The sequence below is a fragment of the Salvelinus fontinalis genome, chromosome 4 (genome assembly GCF_029448725.1).
Source record: "Salvelinus fontinalis isolate EN_2023a chromosome 4, ASM2944872v1, whole genome shotgun sequence".
NCBI lineage: Eukaryota > Metazoa > Chordata > Actinopteri > Salmoniformes > Salmonidae > Salvelinus > Salvelinus fontinalis.
In genome coordinates this window covers 86,885,346-86,902,659 of record NC_074668.1, presented here as the reverse complement: position 1 = coordinate 86,902,659, position 17,314 = coordinate 86,885,346, and the positions used below count along the sequence as shown (strand labels likewise).

Genomic DNA, 17,314 nt, shown 5'->3' with positions numbered 1-17,314 from the left:
ATTCTAACCCTGGTGTGTAGGATTCATTACCTCATATTATAACCCTGGTGTTTAGGATTCATTACCTCATATTCTAACCCTGGTGTGTAGGATTCATTACCTCATATTATAACCCTGGTGTGTAGGATTCATTACCTCATATTTTAACCCTGGTGTGTAGGATTCATTACCTCATATTATAACCCTGGTGTGTAGGATTCATTACCTCATATTTTAACCCTGGTGTGTAGGATTCATTACCTCATATTCTAACCCTGGTGTGTAGGATTCATTACCTTATATTCTAACCCTGGTGTGTAGGATTCATTACCTCATATTCTAACCCTGGTGTGTAGGATTCATTACCTCATATTCTAACCCTGGTGTGTAGGATTCATTACCTCATATTTTAACCCTGGTGTGTAGGATTCATTACCTCATATTCTAACCCTGGTGTGTAGGATTCATTACCTCATATTATAACCCTGGTGTTTAGGATTCATTACCTCATATTCTAACCCTGGTGTGTAGGATTCTACGGCCTCTCGAGAATCAGTATCCAACGGGGAGGAGTCAGTCAGCCGGGCGGACCCACTAAGCTCCGCCTCCACCTACAGCCCACCAACACGGAAGTATCGCAAACGACGAGCCAGCGAGATACCCGGAGAGTAAGTCAGGAACAAGAGGGACGTCCCTGCATGTAGTACTGTGTTAATGGAAGCACCTTTTAACCATCTCTAATGAGGGACACGTGTTGACTAGTTTGACGAGGGAAGTGGGAGGGGACTACCTGACCTTGTCCAATAAGAAACGCTTGCAAATCGTTTTGCTATGGTGTGTCCTAATGAATACGACCTCTGTCTGACTCCAGGACCTCGTCTGACCCTGAGGAGGATGTGTGTATTCTGGATAACACACCTGAGCAGAGAGGCTCCGCCCCCCAGAGAAGCTCCACCCCCACCCCCCAGAGAGTCTCTGCCCATCAGAGAAGCCCCACCCATCAGAGAAGCCCCACCCCCACCCCCCAAAGGATCTCTGCCCCCCAGAGAAGCTCCACCCCCACCCCCCAGAGAGGTTCTTCACATAAGAGAAGCCCCACCCCTCAGAGAAGCTCCACCCCCCAAAGGATCTCTGCCCCCCAGAGAGGTTCGTCACATAAGAGAAGCCCCACCTCCCAGACAAGCCACACCCACCAGAGAAGCCCCACCCCCCCGAGAGGCTCCACCCCCACCCCCCAGAGAGGGCCTTCACATAAGAGAAGCCCCACCCCCCAGAGAAGCCCCGCCCCTCAGAAGGCCTCCACCAGTCAAAAGGGAACTGATCTGAAGTGGTATGTAGAACTAATATAGTCCTATACCATACCATACTATACTATATATATATATATATATATATACTACTATACCTAACTAATATATGATTGTAGGAGACACACTGTCATGTAATTCAGCCATAGAGGAAGATCACAGCTGATGTGATTGTAGGAGACACACTGTCATGTAATTCAGTCATAGAGGATGATGAAGATCACAGCTGATGTGATTGTAGGAGACACACTGTCATGTAATTCAGTCATAGAGGAAGATCACAGCTGATGTGATTGTAGGAGACACACTGTCATGTAATTCAGTCATAGAGGATGATGAAGATCACAGCTGATGTGATTGTAGGAGACACACTGTCATGTAATTCAGCCATAGAGGATGATGAAGATCACAGCTGATGTGATTGTAGGAGACACACTGTCATGTAATTCAGTCATAGAGGATGATGATCACAGCTGATGTGATTGTAGGAGACACACTGTCATGTCATTCAGTCATAGAGGATGATGAAGATCACAGCTGATGTGATTGTAGGAGACACACTGTCATGTAATTCAGTCATAGAGGATGATGAAGATCACAGCTGATGTGATTGTAGGAGACACACTGTCATGTAATTCAGCCATAGAGGATGATGAAGATCACAGCTGATGTGATTGTAGGAGACACACTGTCATGTCATTCAGTCATAGAGGATGATGAAGATCACAGCTGATGTGAGTGTAGGAGACACACTGTCATGTCATTCAGCCATAGAGGATGATGAAGATCACAGCTGATGTGATTGTAGGAGACACACTGTCATGTCATTCAGCCATAGAGGATGATGAAGATCACAGCTGGTGTGATTGTAGGAGACACACTGTCATGTCATTCAGCCATAGAGGATGATGAAGATCACAGCTGATGTGATTGTAGGAGACACACTGTCATGTAATTCAGCCATAGAGGATGATGAAGATCACAGCTGATGTGATTGTAGGAGACACACTGTCATGTAATTCAGCCATAGAGGATGATGAAGATCACAGCTGATGTGATTGTAGGAGACACACTGTCATGTAATTCAGCCATAGAGGATGATGAAGATCACAGCTGATGTGATTGTAGGAGACACACTGTCATGTAATTCAGCCATAGAGGATGATGAAGATCACAGCTGATGTGATTGTAGGAGATACACTGTCATGTAATTCAGCCATAGAGGATGATGAAGATCACAGCTGATGTGATTGTAGGAGACACACTGTCATGTCATTCAGCCATAGAGGATGATGAAGATCACAGCTGATGTGATTGTAGGAGACACACTGTCATGTCATTCAGCCATAGAGGATGATGAAGATCACAGCTGATGTGATTGTAGGAGACACACTGTCATGTAATTCAGTCATAGAGGATGATGAAGATCACAGCTGATGGACTTTCTCTCTTTATAATGGTGATGTCATCTGCAGGAAGCAGCTATTCAGTGTTGCTAAGGAATCCAAGGATCGGTGGAGTGATGAAGAGGATTTATTCGACTCTCCTCACAAAGACAGTAATTATGACGATCAATTATGATTCAAAACTATATCGTGTTTATTACTATTGATTTACTATGGAGTTCTAACGTGTGTCTTTGTTTAGGCTCTGAGGACAACGCCAGTACTACCGGAGGAGGCAGGAAGAGGGTGAGTTTAGGTTCTGGAGACACCAGTACTACTGGAGGAGGCAGGAAGAGGGTGAGTTTAGGATCTGAGGACAGGAAGAGGGTGAGTTTAGGATCTGGAGACACCAGTACTACAGGAAGAGGGTGAGTTTAGGATCTGGAGACACCAGTACTACAGGAGGAGGCAGGAAGAGGGTGAGTTTAGGCTCTGGAGACACCAGTACTACAGGAGGAGGGTGAGTTTAGGATCTGGAGACACCAGTACTACCGGAGGAGGCAGGAAGAGGGTGAGTTTAGGATCTGGAGACACCAGTACTACAGGAAGAGGGTGAGTTTAGGATCTGGAGACACCAGTACTACTGGAGGAGGCAGGAAGAGGGTGAGTTTAGGCTCTGGAGACACCAGTACTACAGGAGGAGGGTGAGTTTAGGATCTGGAGACGCCAGTACTACAGGAGGAGGCAGGAAGAGGGTGAGTTTAGGATCTGAGGACAGGAAGAGGGTGAGTTTAGGTTCTGGAGACACTAGTACTACAGGAAGAGGGTGAGTTTAGGATCTGGAGACACCAGTACTACAGGAGGAGACAGGAAGAGGGTGAGTTTAGGATCTGGAGACACCAGTACTACAGGAGGAGGCAGGAAGAGGGTGAGTTTAGGATCTGGAGACACCAGTACTACAGGAGGAGGCAGAAAGAGGGTGAGTTTAGGCTCTGGAGACACCAGTACTACAGGAAGAGGGTGAGTTTAGGCTCTGGAGACACCAGTACTACAGGAAGAGGGTGAGTTTAGGCTCTGGAGACACCAGTACTACAGGAGGAGGCAGGAAGAGGGTGAGTTTAGGATCTGGAGACACCAGTACTACAGGAGGAGGCAGGAAGAGGGTGAGTTTAGGATCTGGAGACACCAGTACTACAGGAGGAGGCAGAAAGAGGGTGAGTTTAGGATCTGGAGACACCAGTACTACAGGAAGAGGGTGAGTTTAGGCTCTGGAGACACCAGTACTACTGGAAGAGGCAGGAAGAGGGTGAGTTTAGGATCTGGAGACACCAGTACTACAGGAGGAGGCAGGAAGAGGGTGAGTTTAGGATCTGGAGACACCAGTACTACAGGAGGAGGCAGGAAGAGGGTGAGTTTAGGTTCTGGAGACACCAGTACTACAGGAGGAGGCAGGAAGATGGTGAGTTTAGGTTCTGGAGACAGGAAGAGGGTGAGTTTAGGATCTGGAGACACCAGTACTACAGGAGGAGGCAGGAAGAGGGTGAGTTTAGGATCTGGAGACACCAGTACTACAGGAGGAGGCAGGAAGAGGGTGAGTTTAGGATCTGGAGACACCAGTACTACAGGAAGAGGGTGAGTTTAGGATCTGGAGACGCCAGTACTACCGGAGGAGGCAGGAAGAGGGTGAGTTTAGGATCTGAGGACACCAGTACTACAGGAGGAGGCAGGAAGAGGGTGAGTTTAGGATCTGAGGACAGGAAGAGGGTGAGTTTAGGATCTGGAGACACCAGTACTACAGGAGGAGGCAGGAAGAGGGTGAGTTTAGGATCTGGAGACGCCAGTACTACAGGAGGAGGCAGGAAGAGGGTGAGTTTAGGATCTGGAGACGCCAGTACTACAGGAGGAGGCAGGAAGAGGGTGAGTTTAGGATCTGGAGACGCCAGTACTACAGGAGGAGGCAGGGAGAGGGTGAGTTTAGGTTCTGGAGACACCAGTACTACAGGAGGAGGCAGGAAGAGGGTGAGTTTAGGATCTGGAGACGCCAGTACTACAGGAGGAGGCAGGAAGAGGGTGAGTTTAGGATCTGGAGACACCAGTACTACAGGAAGAGGGTGAGTTTAGGTTCTGGAGACACCAGTACTACAGGAAGAGGGTGAGTTTAGGATCTGGAGACACCAGTACTACAGGAAGAGGGTGAGTTTAGGTTCTGGAGACACCAGTACTACAGGAAGAGGGTGAGTTTAGGATCTGGAGACACCAGTACTACAGGAGGAGGCAGGAAGAGGGTGAGTTTAGGCTCTGGAGACACCAGTACTACAGGAAGAGGGTGAGTTTAGGCTCTGGAGACACCAGTACTACTGGAGGAGGCAGGAAGAGGGTGAGTTTAGGATCTGGAGACACCAGTACTACAGGAGGAGGCAGAAAGAGGGTGAGTTTAGGATCTGGAGACACCAGTACTACAGGAGGAGGCAGAAAGAGGGTGAGTTTAGGATCTGGAGACACCAGTACTACAGGAAGAGGGTGAGTTTAGGATCTGGAGACACCAGTACTACTGGAGGAGGCAGGAAGAGGGTGAGTTTAGGATCTGGAGACACCAGTACTACAGGAGGAGACAGGAAGAGGGTGAGTTTAGGATCTGGAGACACCAGTACTACAGGAGGAGGCAGGAAGAGGGTGAGTTTAGGATCTGGAGACACCAGTACTACAGGAAGAGGGTGAGTTTAGGATCTGGAGACACCAGTACTACAGGAGGAGGCAGGAAGAGGGTGAGTTTAGGCTCTGGAGACAGGAAGAGGGTGAGTTTAGGATCTGGAGACACCAGTACTACAGGAGGAGACAGGAAGAGGGTGAGTTTAGGATCTGGAGACACCAGTACTACTGGAGGAGACAGGAAGAGGGTGAGTTTAGGATCTGGAGACACCAGTACTACCGGAGGAGGCAGGAAGAGGGTGAGTTTAGGATCTGGAGACACCAGTACTACAGGAGGAGGCAGGAAGAGGGTGAGTTTAGGATCTGGAGACACCAGTACTACTGGAGGAGACAGGAAGAGGGTGAGTTTAGGATCTGGAGACACCAGTACTACAGGAGGAGGCAGGAAGAGGGTGAGTTTAGGATCTGGAGACACCAGTACTACAGGAGGAGACAGGAAGAGGGTGAGTTTAGGATCTGGAGACACCAGTACTACAGGAGGAGGCAGGAAGAGGGTGAGTTTAGGCTCTGGAGACACCAGTACTACTGGAGGAGGCAGGAAGAGGGTGAGTTTAGGCTCTGGAGACACCAGTACTACTGGAGGAGGCAGGAAGAGGGTGAGTTTAGGATCTGGAGACACCAGTACTACTGGAGGAGGCAGGAAGAGGGTGAGTTTAGGCTCTGGAGACACCAGTACTACAGGAGGAGGCAGGAAGAGGGTGAGTTTAGGCTCTGAGGACAGGAAGAGGGTGAGTTTAGGTTCTGGAGACACTAGTACTACAGGAAGAGGGTGAGTTTAGGCTCTGAGGACAACACCAGTACTACCGGAGGAGACAGGAAGAGGGTTAGTTTAGGCTCTGAGGACAACACCAGTACTACCGGAGGAGACAGGAAGACTGAGCACAGCCTCAGTTTAGAAGATGGTGACATTCGGGAAAATATTCACACCCCTTCCCTTTATGCCAGCAGCATACCACCCTGCATACCACTGTGTTAGGTAGCAGCATACCACCCTGCATACCACTGTGTTAGGTAGCAGCATACCACCCTGCATACCACTGTGTTAGGTAGCAGCATACCACCCTGCATACCACTGTGTTAGGTAGCAGCATACCACCCTGCATACCACTGTGTTAGGTAGCAGCATACCACCCTGCATACCACTGTGTTAGGTAGCAGCATACCACCCTGCATACCACTGTGTTAGGTAGCAGCATACCACCCTGCATACCACTGTGTTAGGTAGCAGCATACCACCCTGCATACCACTGTGTTAGGTAGCAGCATACCACCCTGCATACCACTGTGTTAGGTAGCAGCATACCACCCTGCATACCACTGTGTTAGGTAGCAGCATACCACCCTGCATACCACTGTGTTAGGTAGCAGCATACCACCCTGCATACCACTGTGTTAGGTAGCAGCATACCACCCTGCATACCACTGTGTTAGGTAGCAGCATACCACCCTGCATACCACTGTGTTAGGTAGCAGCATACCACCCTGCATACCACTGTGTTAGGTAGCAGCATACCACCCTGCATACCACTGTGTTAGGTAGCAGCATACCACCCTGCATACCACTGTGTTAGGTAGCAGCATACCACCCTGCATACCACTGTGTTAGGTAGCAGCATACCACCCTGCATACCACTGTGTTAGGTAGCAGCATACCACCCTGCATACCACTGTGTTAGGTAGCAGCATACCACCCTGCATACCACTGTGTTAGGTAGCAGCATACCACCCTGCATACCACTGTGTTAGGTAGCAGCATACCACCCTGCATACCACTGTGTTAGGTAGCAGCCTACCACCCTGCATCCCACTGTGTTAGGTAGCAGCATACCACCCTGCATACCACTACTGGCTTGCTTCTGAAGCTAAGCAGGGTTGGTCCTGGTCAGTCCCTGGATGGGAGACCAGATGCTGCTGGAAGTGGTGTTGGAGGGCCAGTAGGAGGCACTCTTTCCTCTGGTCTAAAAAATATCCCAATGCCCCAGAGCAGTGATTGGGGACACTGCCCTGTGTAGGGTGCCGTCTTTCGGATGGGACGTTAAGCGGGTGTCCTGACTCTCTGAGGTCATTAAAGATCCCATGGCACTTATCGTAAGAGTAGGGGTGTTAACCCCGGTGTCCTGGCTAAATTCCCAATCTGGCCCTCAAACCATCATGGTCACCTAATTTACAATTGGCTCATTCATCCCCCTCCTCTCCCCTGTAACTATTCCCCAGGTCGTTGCTGCAAATGAGAACGTGTTCTCAGTCAACTTACCTGGTAAAATAAAAAATAAATAAATAAAATAAATCCACATTTTGTTACGTTACAGCCTCATTCTAAAATAGATTAAATTAATGTATTCATTCATTTTTTCCTTCATCGATCTACACACAATACCCCAGAATGACAAAGCGAAAACAGGTTTTTAGACATTTTAGCAAATTTATACAAAGTTTTTAAAAACATACCATAGTTACATAGGATCAGTACTCAGGGTAGGAGTGTTGATCTAGGATCAGGTCTCAGGGTAGGAGTGGTGGTCTAGGATCAGGTCTCAGGGTAGGAGTGCTGATCTAGGATCAGGTCTCAGGGTAGGAGTGCTGATCTAGGATCAGGTCTCAGGGTAGGAGTGGTGATCTAGGATCAGGTCTCAGGGTAGGAGTGCTGATCTAGGATCAGGTCTCAGGGTAGGAGTGCTGATCTAGGATCAGGTCTCAGGGTAGGAGTGCTGATCTAGGATCAGGTCTCAGGGTAGGAGTGCTGATCTAGGATCAGGTCTCAGGGTAGGAGTGCTGATCTAGGATCAGGTCTCAGGGTAGGAGTGCTGATCTAGGATCAGGTCTCAGGGTAGGAGTGCTGATCTAGGATCAGGTCTCAGGGTAGGAGTGCTGATCTAGGATCAGGTCTCAGGGTAGGAGTGCTGATCTAGGATCAGGTCTCAGGGTAGGAGTGCTGATCTAGGATCAGGTCTCAGGGTAGGAGTGCTGATCTAGGATCAGGTCTCAGGGTAGGAGTGCTGATCTAGGATCAGGTCTCAGGGTAGGAGTGCTGATCTAGGATCAGGTCTCAGGGTAGGAGTGCTGATCTAGGATCAGGTCTCAGGGTAGGAGTGCTGATCTAGGATCAGGTCTCAGGGTAGGAGTGCTGATCTAGGATCAGGTCTCAGGGTAGGAGTGCTGATCTAGGATCAGGTCTCAGGGTAGGAGTGGTGATCCAGGATCAGGCCTCAGGGTAGGAGTGGTGGTCTAGGATCAGGGCTCAGGGTAGGAGTGGTGATCTAGGATCAGGTCTCAGGGTAGGAGTGGTGATCTAGGATCAGGTCTCAGGGTAGGAGTGGTGGTCTAGTATCAGGTCTCAGGGTAGGAGTGGTGATCTAGGATCAGGTCTCAGGGTAGGAGTGGTGATCTAGGATCAGGTCTCAGGGTAGAAGTGGTGATCTAGGATCAGGTAACAGGGTAGGAGTGGTGATCTAGTCAGATTGTGGCCGTGTTCCCAGAAAAACAGTTTTCAGCTGTGCTAACATAATTGCGAAAGGGTTTTCTAATGATCAATTATCCTTTTAAAATGATAAACTTGGATTAGCTAACACAACGTGCCATTGGAACACAGGAGTGATGGTTGCTGATAATGGGCCTCTGTACGCCTATGTAGATATTCCATAAAAAATCAGCCGTTTCCAGCTACAATAGTCATTTACAACATTAACAGTGTCTACACTGTATTTCTAATCAATTTGATGTCATTTTAATGGATACATTTATTTTTCTTTCAAAAACAAGGACATTTCTAAGTGACCCCAAACTTTTGAACGGTAGTGTATATTTGCAAAAAAAATAAAACTTTTGGCTTTGTTATTATGGGATATTGTGTGTAGATTGAGAGGGAAAAACGATTTAATCAATGTAACAAAAGTCAATGGGTCTGAATACTGTTTCTGGACACAGATAAAGCTTAGTCCTGGACTAAAAAGCAAGCTAAATGGAGAATCAGGACTAGGCTTAATTTGTATCCGGGAAACCTCTACATAATGTATACTATATGTTAACCCTAAGTGTTGTTTACTATGTAGAGGACACACTGTTAACCCTAAGTGTTGTCCCCTACAGTGTGTTTACTATGTTAACCCTAAGTGTTGTCCTCCTACAGTGTGTTTACTATGTTAACCCTAAGTGTTGTCCCCTACAGTGTGTTTACTATGTTAACCCTAAGTGTTGTCCTCTACATAGTATACACACTGTTAACCCTAAGTGTTGTCCCCTAGTGTGTTTACTATGTTAACCCTAAGTGTTATCCTCTACAGTGTGTTTACTATGTTACCCCTAAGTGTTGTCCTCTACAGTGTGTTTACTATGTTAACCCTAAGTGTTGTCCTCTAGTGTGTTTACTATGTTAACCCTAAGTGTTGTCCTCTACAGTGTGTTTACTGTGTTAACCCTAAGTGTTGTCCCCTACGGTGTGTTTACTATGTTACCCCTAAGTGTTGTCCTCTACATAGTATACACACTGTTAACCCTAAGTGTTGTCCCCTACAGTGTGTTTACTATGCTAACCCTAAGTGTTGTCCTCTAGTGTGTTTACTATGTTTACCCTAAGTGTTGTCCTCTACAGTGTGCTTACTATGTTTACCCTAAGTGTTGTCCTCCTACAGTGTTTGCTATTTTAACCCTAAGTGTTGTCCTCTGGTGTGTTTACCCTAAGTGTTGTCCTCTACAGTGTGTTTACTATGTTATCCCTAAGTGTTGTCCTCTACAGTGTGTTTACTATGTTAACCCTAAGTGTTGTCCTCCACAGTGTGTTTACTATGTTAACCCTAAGTGTTAACCCCTACAGTGTGTTTACTATGTTAACCCTAAGTGTTGTCCCCTACAGTGTGTTTACTATGTTAACCCTAAGTGTTGTCCCCTACAGTGTGTTTACTATGTTAACCCTAAGTGTTGTCCTCTACAGTGTGTTTACTATGTTAACCCTAAGTGTTGTCCCCTACAGTGTGTTTACTATGTTAACCCTAAGTGTTGTCCTCCTACAGTGTGTTTACTATGTTAACCCTAAGTGTTGTCCTCCTACAGTGTGTTTACTATGTTAACCCTAAGTGTTGTCCTCTACAGTGTGTTTACTATGTTAACCCTAAGTGTTGTCCCCTACAGTGTTTTTACTATGTTACCCCTAAGTGTTGTCCTCTACAGTGTGTTTACTATGTTATCCGTAAGTGTTGTCCTCTACACTATGTTATCCCTAAGTGTTGTCCTCTACAGTGTGTTTACTATATTAACCCTAAGTGTTGTCCTCTAGTGTGTTTACTATGTTAACCCTAAGTGTTGTCCTCTACAGTGTGTTTACTATGTTAACCCTAAGTGTTGTCCCCTACAGTGTGTTTACTATGTTAACCCTAAGTGTTGTCCCCTACAGTGTGTTTACTATGTTAACCCTAAGTGTTGTCCTCTACAGTGTGTTTACTATGTTAACCCTAAGTGTTGTCCTCTACAGTGTGTTTACTATGTTAACCCTAAGTGTTGTCCCCTGCAGTGTGTTTACTATGTTAACCCTAAGTGTTGTCCTCTACATAGTATACACACTGTTAACCCTAAGTGTTGTCCCCTAGTGTGTTTACTATGTTAACCCTAAGTGTTATCCTCTACAGTGTTTTTACTATGTTACCCCTAAGTGTTGTCCTCTACAGTGTGTTTACTATGCTAACCCTAAGTGTTGTCCTCTAGTGTGTTTACTATGTTTACCCTAAGTGTTGTCCTCCCAGTGTTTACTATTTTAACCCTAAGTGTTGTCCTCTGGTGTGTTTACCCTAAGTGTTGTCCTCTACAGTGTGTTTACTATGTTAACCCTAAGTGCTGTCCTCTGCAGTGTGTTTACTATGTTAACCCTAAGTGTTAACCCCTACAGTGTGTTTACTATGTTAACCCTAAGTGTTGTCCCCTACAGTGTGTTTACTATGTTAACCCTAAGTGTTGTCCCCTACAGTGTGTTTACTATGTTAACCCTAAGTGTTGTCCCCTACAGTGTGTTTACTATGTTAACCCTAAGTGTTGTCCCCTACTGTGTGTTTACTATGCTAACCCTAAGTGTTGTCCTCTAGTGTGTTTACTATGTTTACCCCAAGTGTTGTCCTCTACAGTGTGTTTACTATGTTTACCCTAAGTGTTGTCCTCCTACAGTGTTTACTATTTTAACCCTAAGTGTTGTCCTCTGGTGTGTTTACCCTAAGTGCTGTCCTCTACAGTGTGTTTACTATGTTAACCCTAAGTGTTGTCCTCCTACAGTGTGTTTACTATGTTAACCCTAAGTGTTGTTCTCCTACAGTGTGTTTACTATGTTAACCCTAAGTGTTGTCCTCTACAGTGTGTTTACTATGTTAACCCTAAGTGTTATCCCCTACAGTGTGTTTACTATGTTATCCCTAAGTGTTGTCCTCTACAGTGTGTTTACTATGTTATCCCTAAGTGTTGTCCCCTACAGTGTGTTTACTATGTTTACCCTAAGTGTTGTCCCCTACAGTGTGTTTACTATGTTTACCCTAAGTGTTGTCCTCTACAGTGTGTTTACTATGTTAACCCTAAGTGTTGTCCTCTACAGTGTGTTTACCCTAAGTGTTGTCCCCCTACAGTGTTTACTATACATTGAGTGTTCTGTTGTGTCCCTCCTGTAGATGTGGACAGCAGAGGAGACCGAGTGGGTGAAGGAGGGAGTGAGGCGCTACGGAGAGGGGAACTGGTCCAGGGTAAAGTCCTCTTTCCCCTTCTTGGGCCGAACCGCCGTGAACATCAAGGATCGGTGGAGAACCATGAAAAAGCTCAAGATGGTCTGAGGTCACCAAACCGGGAGGGACTAACTTGTCCAATAAGAAATGCTCTTTTTCGTTTACATTTGCTACGGGGTGCAGTAACGAATTTGACGCTGGAGGGCCTCTGAGCTACGCAGGAGAATGACATTATCCAGTTGTGAGAATGGATGTTTTCTTTCCACAAAATATACATATTTGCCCGTCGCACATCTGTCAACAACGAGGACAGGAAGCTGAAGATGGTCGAGGGACAGAGGGCCTTTGGACTAAAAGATAAATGTTGATTCTGCCACTTTTTGAACATGTTTATAGAAGTATTTTATTTTATCACTCGTCTTTCTTGGTAGAATAAAGACTTCTCTTATACGGACTGGCCTAACGCTCTTTCTTGGTAGAATAAAGACTTCTCTTATACGGACTGGCCTAACGCTCTTTCTTGGTAGAATAAAGACTTCTCTTATACGGACTGGCCTAACGCTCTTTCTTGGTAGAATAAAGACTTCTCTTATACGGACTGGCCTAACGCTCTTGGTAGAATAAAGACTTCTCTTATACGGACTGGCCTAACGCTCTTTCTTGGTAGAATAAAGACTTCTCTTATACGGACTGGCCTAACGCTCTTTCTTGGTAGAATAAAGACTTCTCTTATACGGACTGGCCTAACGCTCTTTCTTGGTAGAATAAAGACTTCTCTTATACGGACTGGCCTAACGCTCTTTCTTGGTAGAATAAAGACTTCTCTTATACGGACTGGCCTAACGCTCTTTCTTGGTAGAATAAAGACTTCTCTTATACGGACTGGCCTAACGCTCTTTCTTGGTAGAATAAAGACTTCTCTTATACGGACTGGCCTAACGCTCTTGGTAGAATAAAGACTTCTCTTATACGGACTGGCCTAACGCTCTTTCTTGGTAGAATAAAGACTTCTCTTATACGGACTGGCCTCACGCGTACTGCATTGAGTTTACAGTCAAGAGCAGTGTTTCATAGCCACAGTAAATACATGCTATAAGTGTTACTACCAGATCCAACATTTAACTTTATATTTTACACATTCTGTTGAAGAAAAACAAACTTCAGTATATCAAAACAGTTTTAATGTTATGCTGATGAAATTAACTGCATAATATTTATGCAAATTTCTCAAACCAGAGATCCATACAGATTATGAATACATAAAACACATTTATTTAGATTATGGCTGAGTGATTTACATTCAGCTACCAGTGACAGGGATGTTAATCTGAATGTAAATCACTCAGCCACAGTGACAGGGATGTTAATCTGAATGTAAATCACCCAGCCATAGTGACAGGGATGTAAATCACTCAGCCACAGTGACAGGGATGTTAATCTGAATGTAAATCACTCAGCCATAGTGACAGGGATGTTAATCTGAATGTAAATCACTCAGCCATAGTGACAGGGATGTTAATCTGAATGTAAATCACTCAGCCATAGTGACAGGGATGTTAATCTGAATGTAAATCACTCAGCCATAGTGACAGGGATGTTAATCTGAATGTAAATCACTCAGCCATAGTGACAGGGATGTTAATCTGAATGTAAATCACTCAGCCATAGTGACAGGGATGTTAATCTGAATGTAAATCACTCAGCCATAGTGACAGGGATGTTAATCTGAATGTAAATCACTCAGCCATAGTGACAGGGATGTTAATCTGAATGTAAATCACTCAGCCATAGTGACAGGGATGTTAATCTGAATGTAAATCACTCAGCCATAGTGACAGGGATGTTAATCTGAATGTAAATCACTCAGCCATAGTGACAGGGATATTGATCTGAATGTTAATCACTCAGCCATAGTGACAGGGATGTTAATCTGAATGTAAATCACTCAGCCATAGTGACAGGGATGTTGGTAGCTGAATGTAAATCACTCAGCCATAGTGAAAAGGGAGCTGTCATCTTTCAGACTTGTTAGCTGACAGCTTGATGAAACTATCCAGACAGTCCCTGGCCCCTTGGTAGTTAAGAGGGAAATACACAATCATATCCTGAAGACCAGGGTTTCCCAACCCTCTCCTCAGGGACCACCATACGTTTCACATAGCTGTACCTCCCAGCCCTCTGGTGGTCTCTGAGGAGAGGGAAGTACGACGGTGTATAATTGATAGTCCAGTTTGTGAAGACTCGTTATGTGAGCGTGTCCTCACACCTGATAAACTCTCCAATGTCTGCCTGGTGGAACACAACGATGGACATGGGGTCCACTCTTCTGCACTCCTGGGTCGACTTAGCGGCCACGCCAAAACCCTGCAGAAAGACAGAGGGGCAAGTTGAGTCAAACCTGCATGTTACCTAGGAGTTACTATGGTTACTGATGACTCAGATATTAGCTTGTGAGACTTCTTCAACAAATCAAATTTATTTATCAAGCCCTTTTTACATCAGCTGATATCTCAAAGTGCTGTACAGAAACCCAGCCTAAAACCCCAAACAGCAAGCAATGCAGGTGTAGAAGCACGGTGGCTAGGAAAAACTCCCTAGAAAGGCCAGAACCTAGGAAGAAACCAGGCTATGAGGGGTGGCCAGTCCTCTTCTGGCTGTGCCTGGTGGAGATTATAACAGAACATGGCCAAGATGTTCAAATGGCTTGTATAAAGGAGCAACCAACTGTCAAACGATCACTATCCAAAAGAGATGTGGTGTAGAACTGACAATATGGGTCGGTTTACCACACAGATTAAGTCTAGTCCTGGAACAAAAAACATTTTCAATGGAGATTCTCCATTAGTCTGACTAGTTAACCTCTGGGAAAGCTGCCCTACGTGTTGAATGAATTGATTGGATAATGAATGTACAGTATGTGAAGAGGGAGGGCTACGTGTTGATTGGATAATGAATGTACAGTATGTGCAGAGGGAGGGCTACGTGTTGATTGGATAATGACTGAAGGGAGGGCTATGTGTTGATTGGATAATGACTGAAGGGAGGGCTATGTGTTGATTGGATAATGACTGAAGGGAGGTCTATGTGGTGATTGGATAATGACTGAAGGGAGGGCTCAGTGTTGATTGGATAATGACTGAAGGGAGGGCTATGTGTTGATTGGATAATGACTGAAGGGAGGTCTATGTGGTGATTGGATAATGACTGAAGGGAGGGCTCAGTGTTGATTGGATAATGACTGAAGGGAGGGCTGCGTGTTGAATGAATTGATTGGATAATGAATGTACAGTATGTGCAGAGGGAGGGCTACGTGTTGATTGGATAATGACTGAAGGGAGGGCTGCGTGTTGATTGGATAATGAATGTGCAGAGGGAGGGCCAACTCACCAGCGGTACGTCTGCCATGGAATACACCACCACGCCCTGGTATTGGTTAGTGTTCTCTGTGATCCTCCCCAGACCAGACTTCAACACATGGTTCCCATAGAGGAAGGACTGCTCCTGCCCAGGCTTCACCCACACCTTGAACTGAACACACAGAGGGTTCAGTGACTCAGACCACAGCTCCGTTATTACAGTACTGTCTTAACTGAGATCCTGTAGGTTTGAGAGAGATATTGATGTTCATTTTAAAGCTTACACAAATATGATTATCGAACTAAACCTCTAGTCTCACCTGGCTGTCGTCAGAGTCATTTTGGGGCGGCAGGTAGCCAAGTGGTTGGAGCGTTGGGCCAGTAACCGAAAGGTTTCTGGATCTAATCCCCAAGCTTACAATGTTTTAAAAAATCTGTTGTTCTGCCCCTGAACAAGGCAGTTAACCCACTGTTCCAAGGCCGTCATTGAAAATAAGAATTTGTTCTTAAAACTGACATGCCCAGTTAAATTGCTAAAACATTAACAATATATCTACACTTCTAACATGGCTGTGGTTATCATTATACATAGTGAGAGGTCAGAGGACTTCTTGTTTACCTTGGCATATGGTGCCAGGAAGTCCAGTGCTGTGATGTGCAGGCGGAACTTAATGGTCTTGGTGAACTTTCCAAAGCAGGTACCCACCGACACCAACTTATCACGGGAGATGTTGGTAGCCAACTTCAGAATTTTCTCACTGATACAAAAAAGAAAAGTGGAAATAAGACAATATCTTAACTCCCCAAAAAGAGATGATCATGAAGTAACCTGCTTTATAATATCCGTAGGTAATATTTAACAATAACAGCAGCCCTGTAGCGTTGTTTACCTGATGTAATATACCCGGTCATTGTGAAGTCTGAAGCAATAAGTCCCATCTGGTCGATCCACCAGGAGTTTGATGTTCTCACCAATGCTGTGGACAGAGGAAGGTGTCACACATTGTCAGTGTAGATTCAGACCATTTCAAATCCCTTGCCATCTACACAGACAACGTGCCATTTCAAATCACTTGCCATCTACACAGACAACGTGCCATTTCAAATCCCTTGCCATCTACACAGACAACGTGCCATTTCAAATCCCTTGCCATCTACACAGACAACGTACCATTTCAAATCACTTGCCATCTACACAGACAACGTGCCATTTCAAATCCCTTGCCATCTACACAGACAACGTACCATTTCAAATCACTTGCCATCTACACAGACAACGTGCCATTTCAAATCCCTTGCCATCTACACAGACAACGTGCCATTTCAAATCCCTTGCCATCTACACAGACAACGTACCATTTCAAATCCCTTGCCATCTACACAGACAACGTACCATTTCAAATCCCTTGCCATCTACACAGACAACGTACCATTTCAAATCACTTGCCATCTACACAGACAACGTACCATTTCAAATCCCTTGCTATCTACTCAGACGACGTATTAGCCAGCTTGCTGAGAAGCATAACTAGTGCAGGTTAAAGACTGTCATCATGAGCATAGCACCAAAGAAACCGGATATGGACTGGTAGTTTATCAACCGTGTGCACTAACTAGCAGGCAAAACTACACGAGTTGGTTGATCACGCATGGCGCTAGTCTGAACAGCCATGGCAGTTTCAAAATAACGCCAGGCTTGTCTTTCAAGATCACATGTCAATACTCACTATTTGGAGAGTTTCTCAAACATCGTTTTTGTCTCGTCGTCTGTTAAAGGCCTCATCTTGGTAAATAATTCGCTAATTTCCTTACAATATTGTGCCCACTGAATGTAGCTTGATTAACGCTGCAGCGTGGGGATAGTGAGCGGAAATTCATGCGCAGGAAAA

At 45.5% G+C, this 17,314-nt stretch overlaps 2 protein-coding genes across 5 annotated transcripts in view; one reads left to right on the top strand and one right to left on the bottom strand.

Moving 5' to 3' along the window:
* Positions 1-12,999, top strand: part of terfa (telomeric repeat binding factor a) — a 37,679-nt gene extending 24,680 nt beyond the window's left edge. For 3 of the 4 annotated variants that reach the window (XM_055921814.1, XM_055921813.1, XM_055921812.1), the window contains 5 exons: positions 511-647; positions 851-1,309; positions 2,762-2,844; positions 2,934-2,977; positions 12,019-12,999. In XM_055921814.1, coding sequence (XP_055777789.1) covers positions 511-647; positions 851-1,309; positions 2,762-2,844; positions 2,934-2,977; positions 12,019-12,177 — 882 coding nt within the window. In that variant the 3' untranslated portion in view covers positions 12,178-12,999. Of the gene's footprint in view, positions 1-510; positions 648-850; positions 1,310-2,761; positions 2,845-2,933; positions 2,988-3,038; positions 3,467-3,558; positions 4,355-12,018 lie in introns of all 4 variants that reach the window. The other variant, XR_008759333.1, reaches the window with a different exon arrangement.
* A 234-nt stretch (positions 13,000-13,233) lies between these two features.
* Positions 13,234-17,310, bottom strand: LOC129854588 (60S ribosome subunit biogenesis protein NIP7 homolog). The gene is made up of 5 exons (XM_055921821.1): positions 17,153-17,310; positions 16,316-16,402; positions 16,045-16,183; positions 15,457-15,597; positions 13,234-14,433 (listed from the first exon to the last, which is right to left on the bottom strand). The coding sequence occupies exons 1-5, from the start codon at positions 17,206-17,208 to the stop codon at positions 14,314-14,316; spliced, it is 543 nt and encodes a 180-aa protein (XP_055777796.1). The 5' UTR covers positions 17,209-17,310; the 3' UTR covers positions 13,234-14,313.
* Positions 17,311-17,314: the final 4 nt, after the last annotated feature.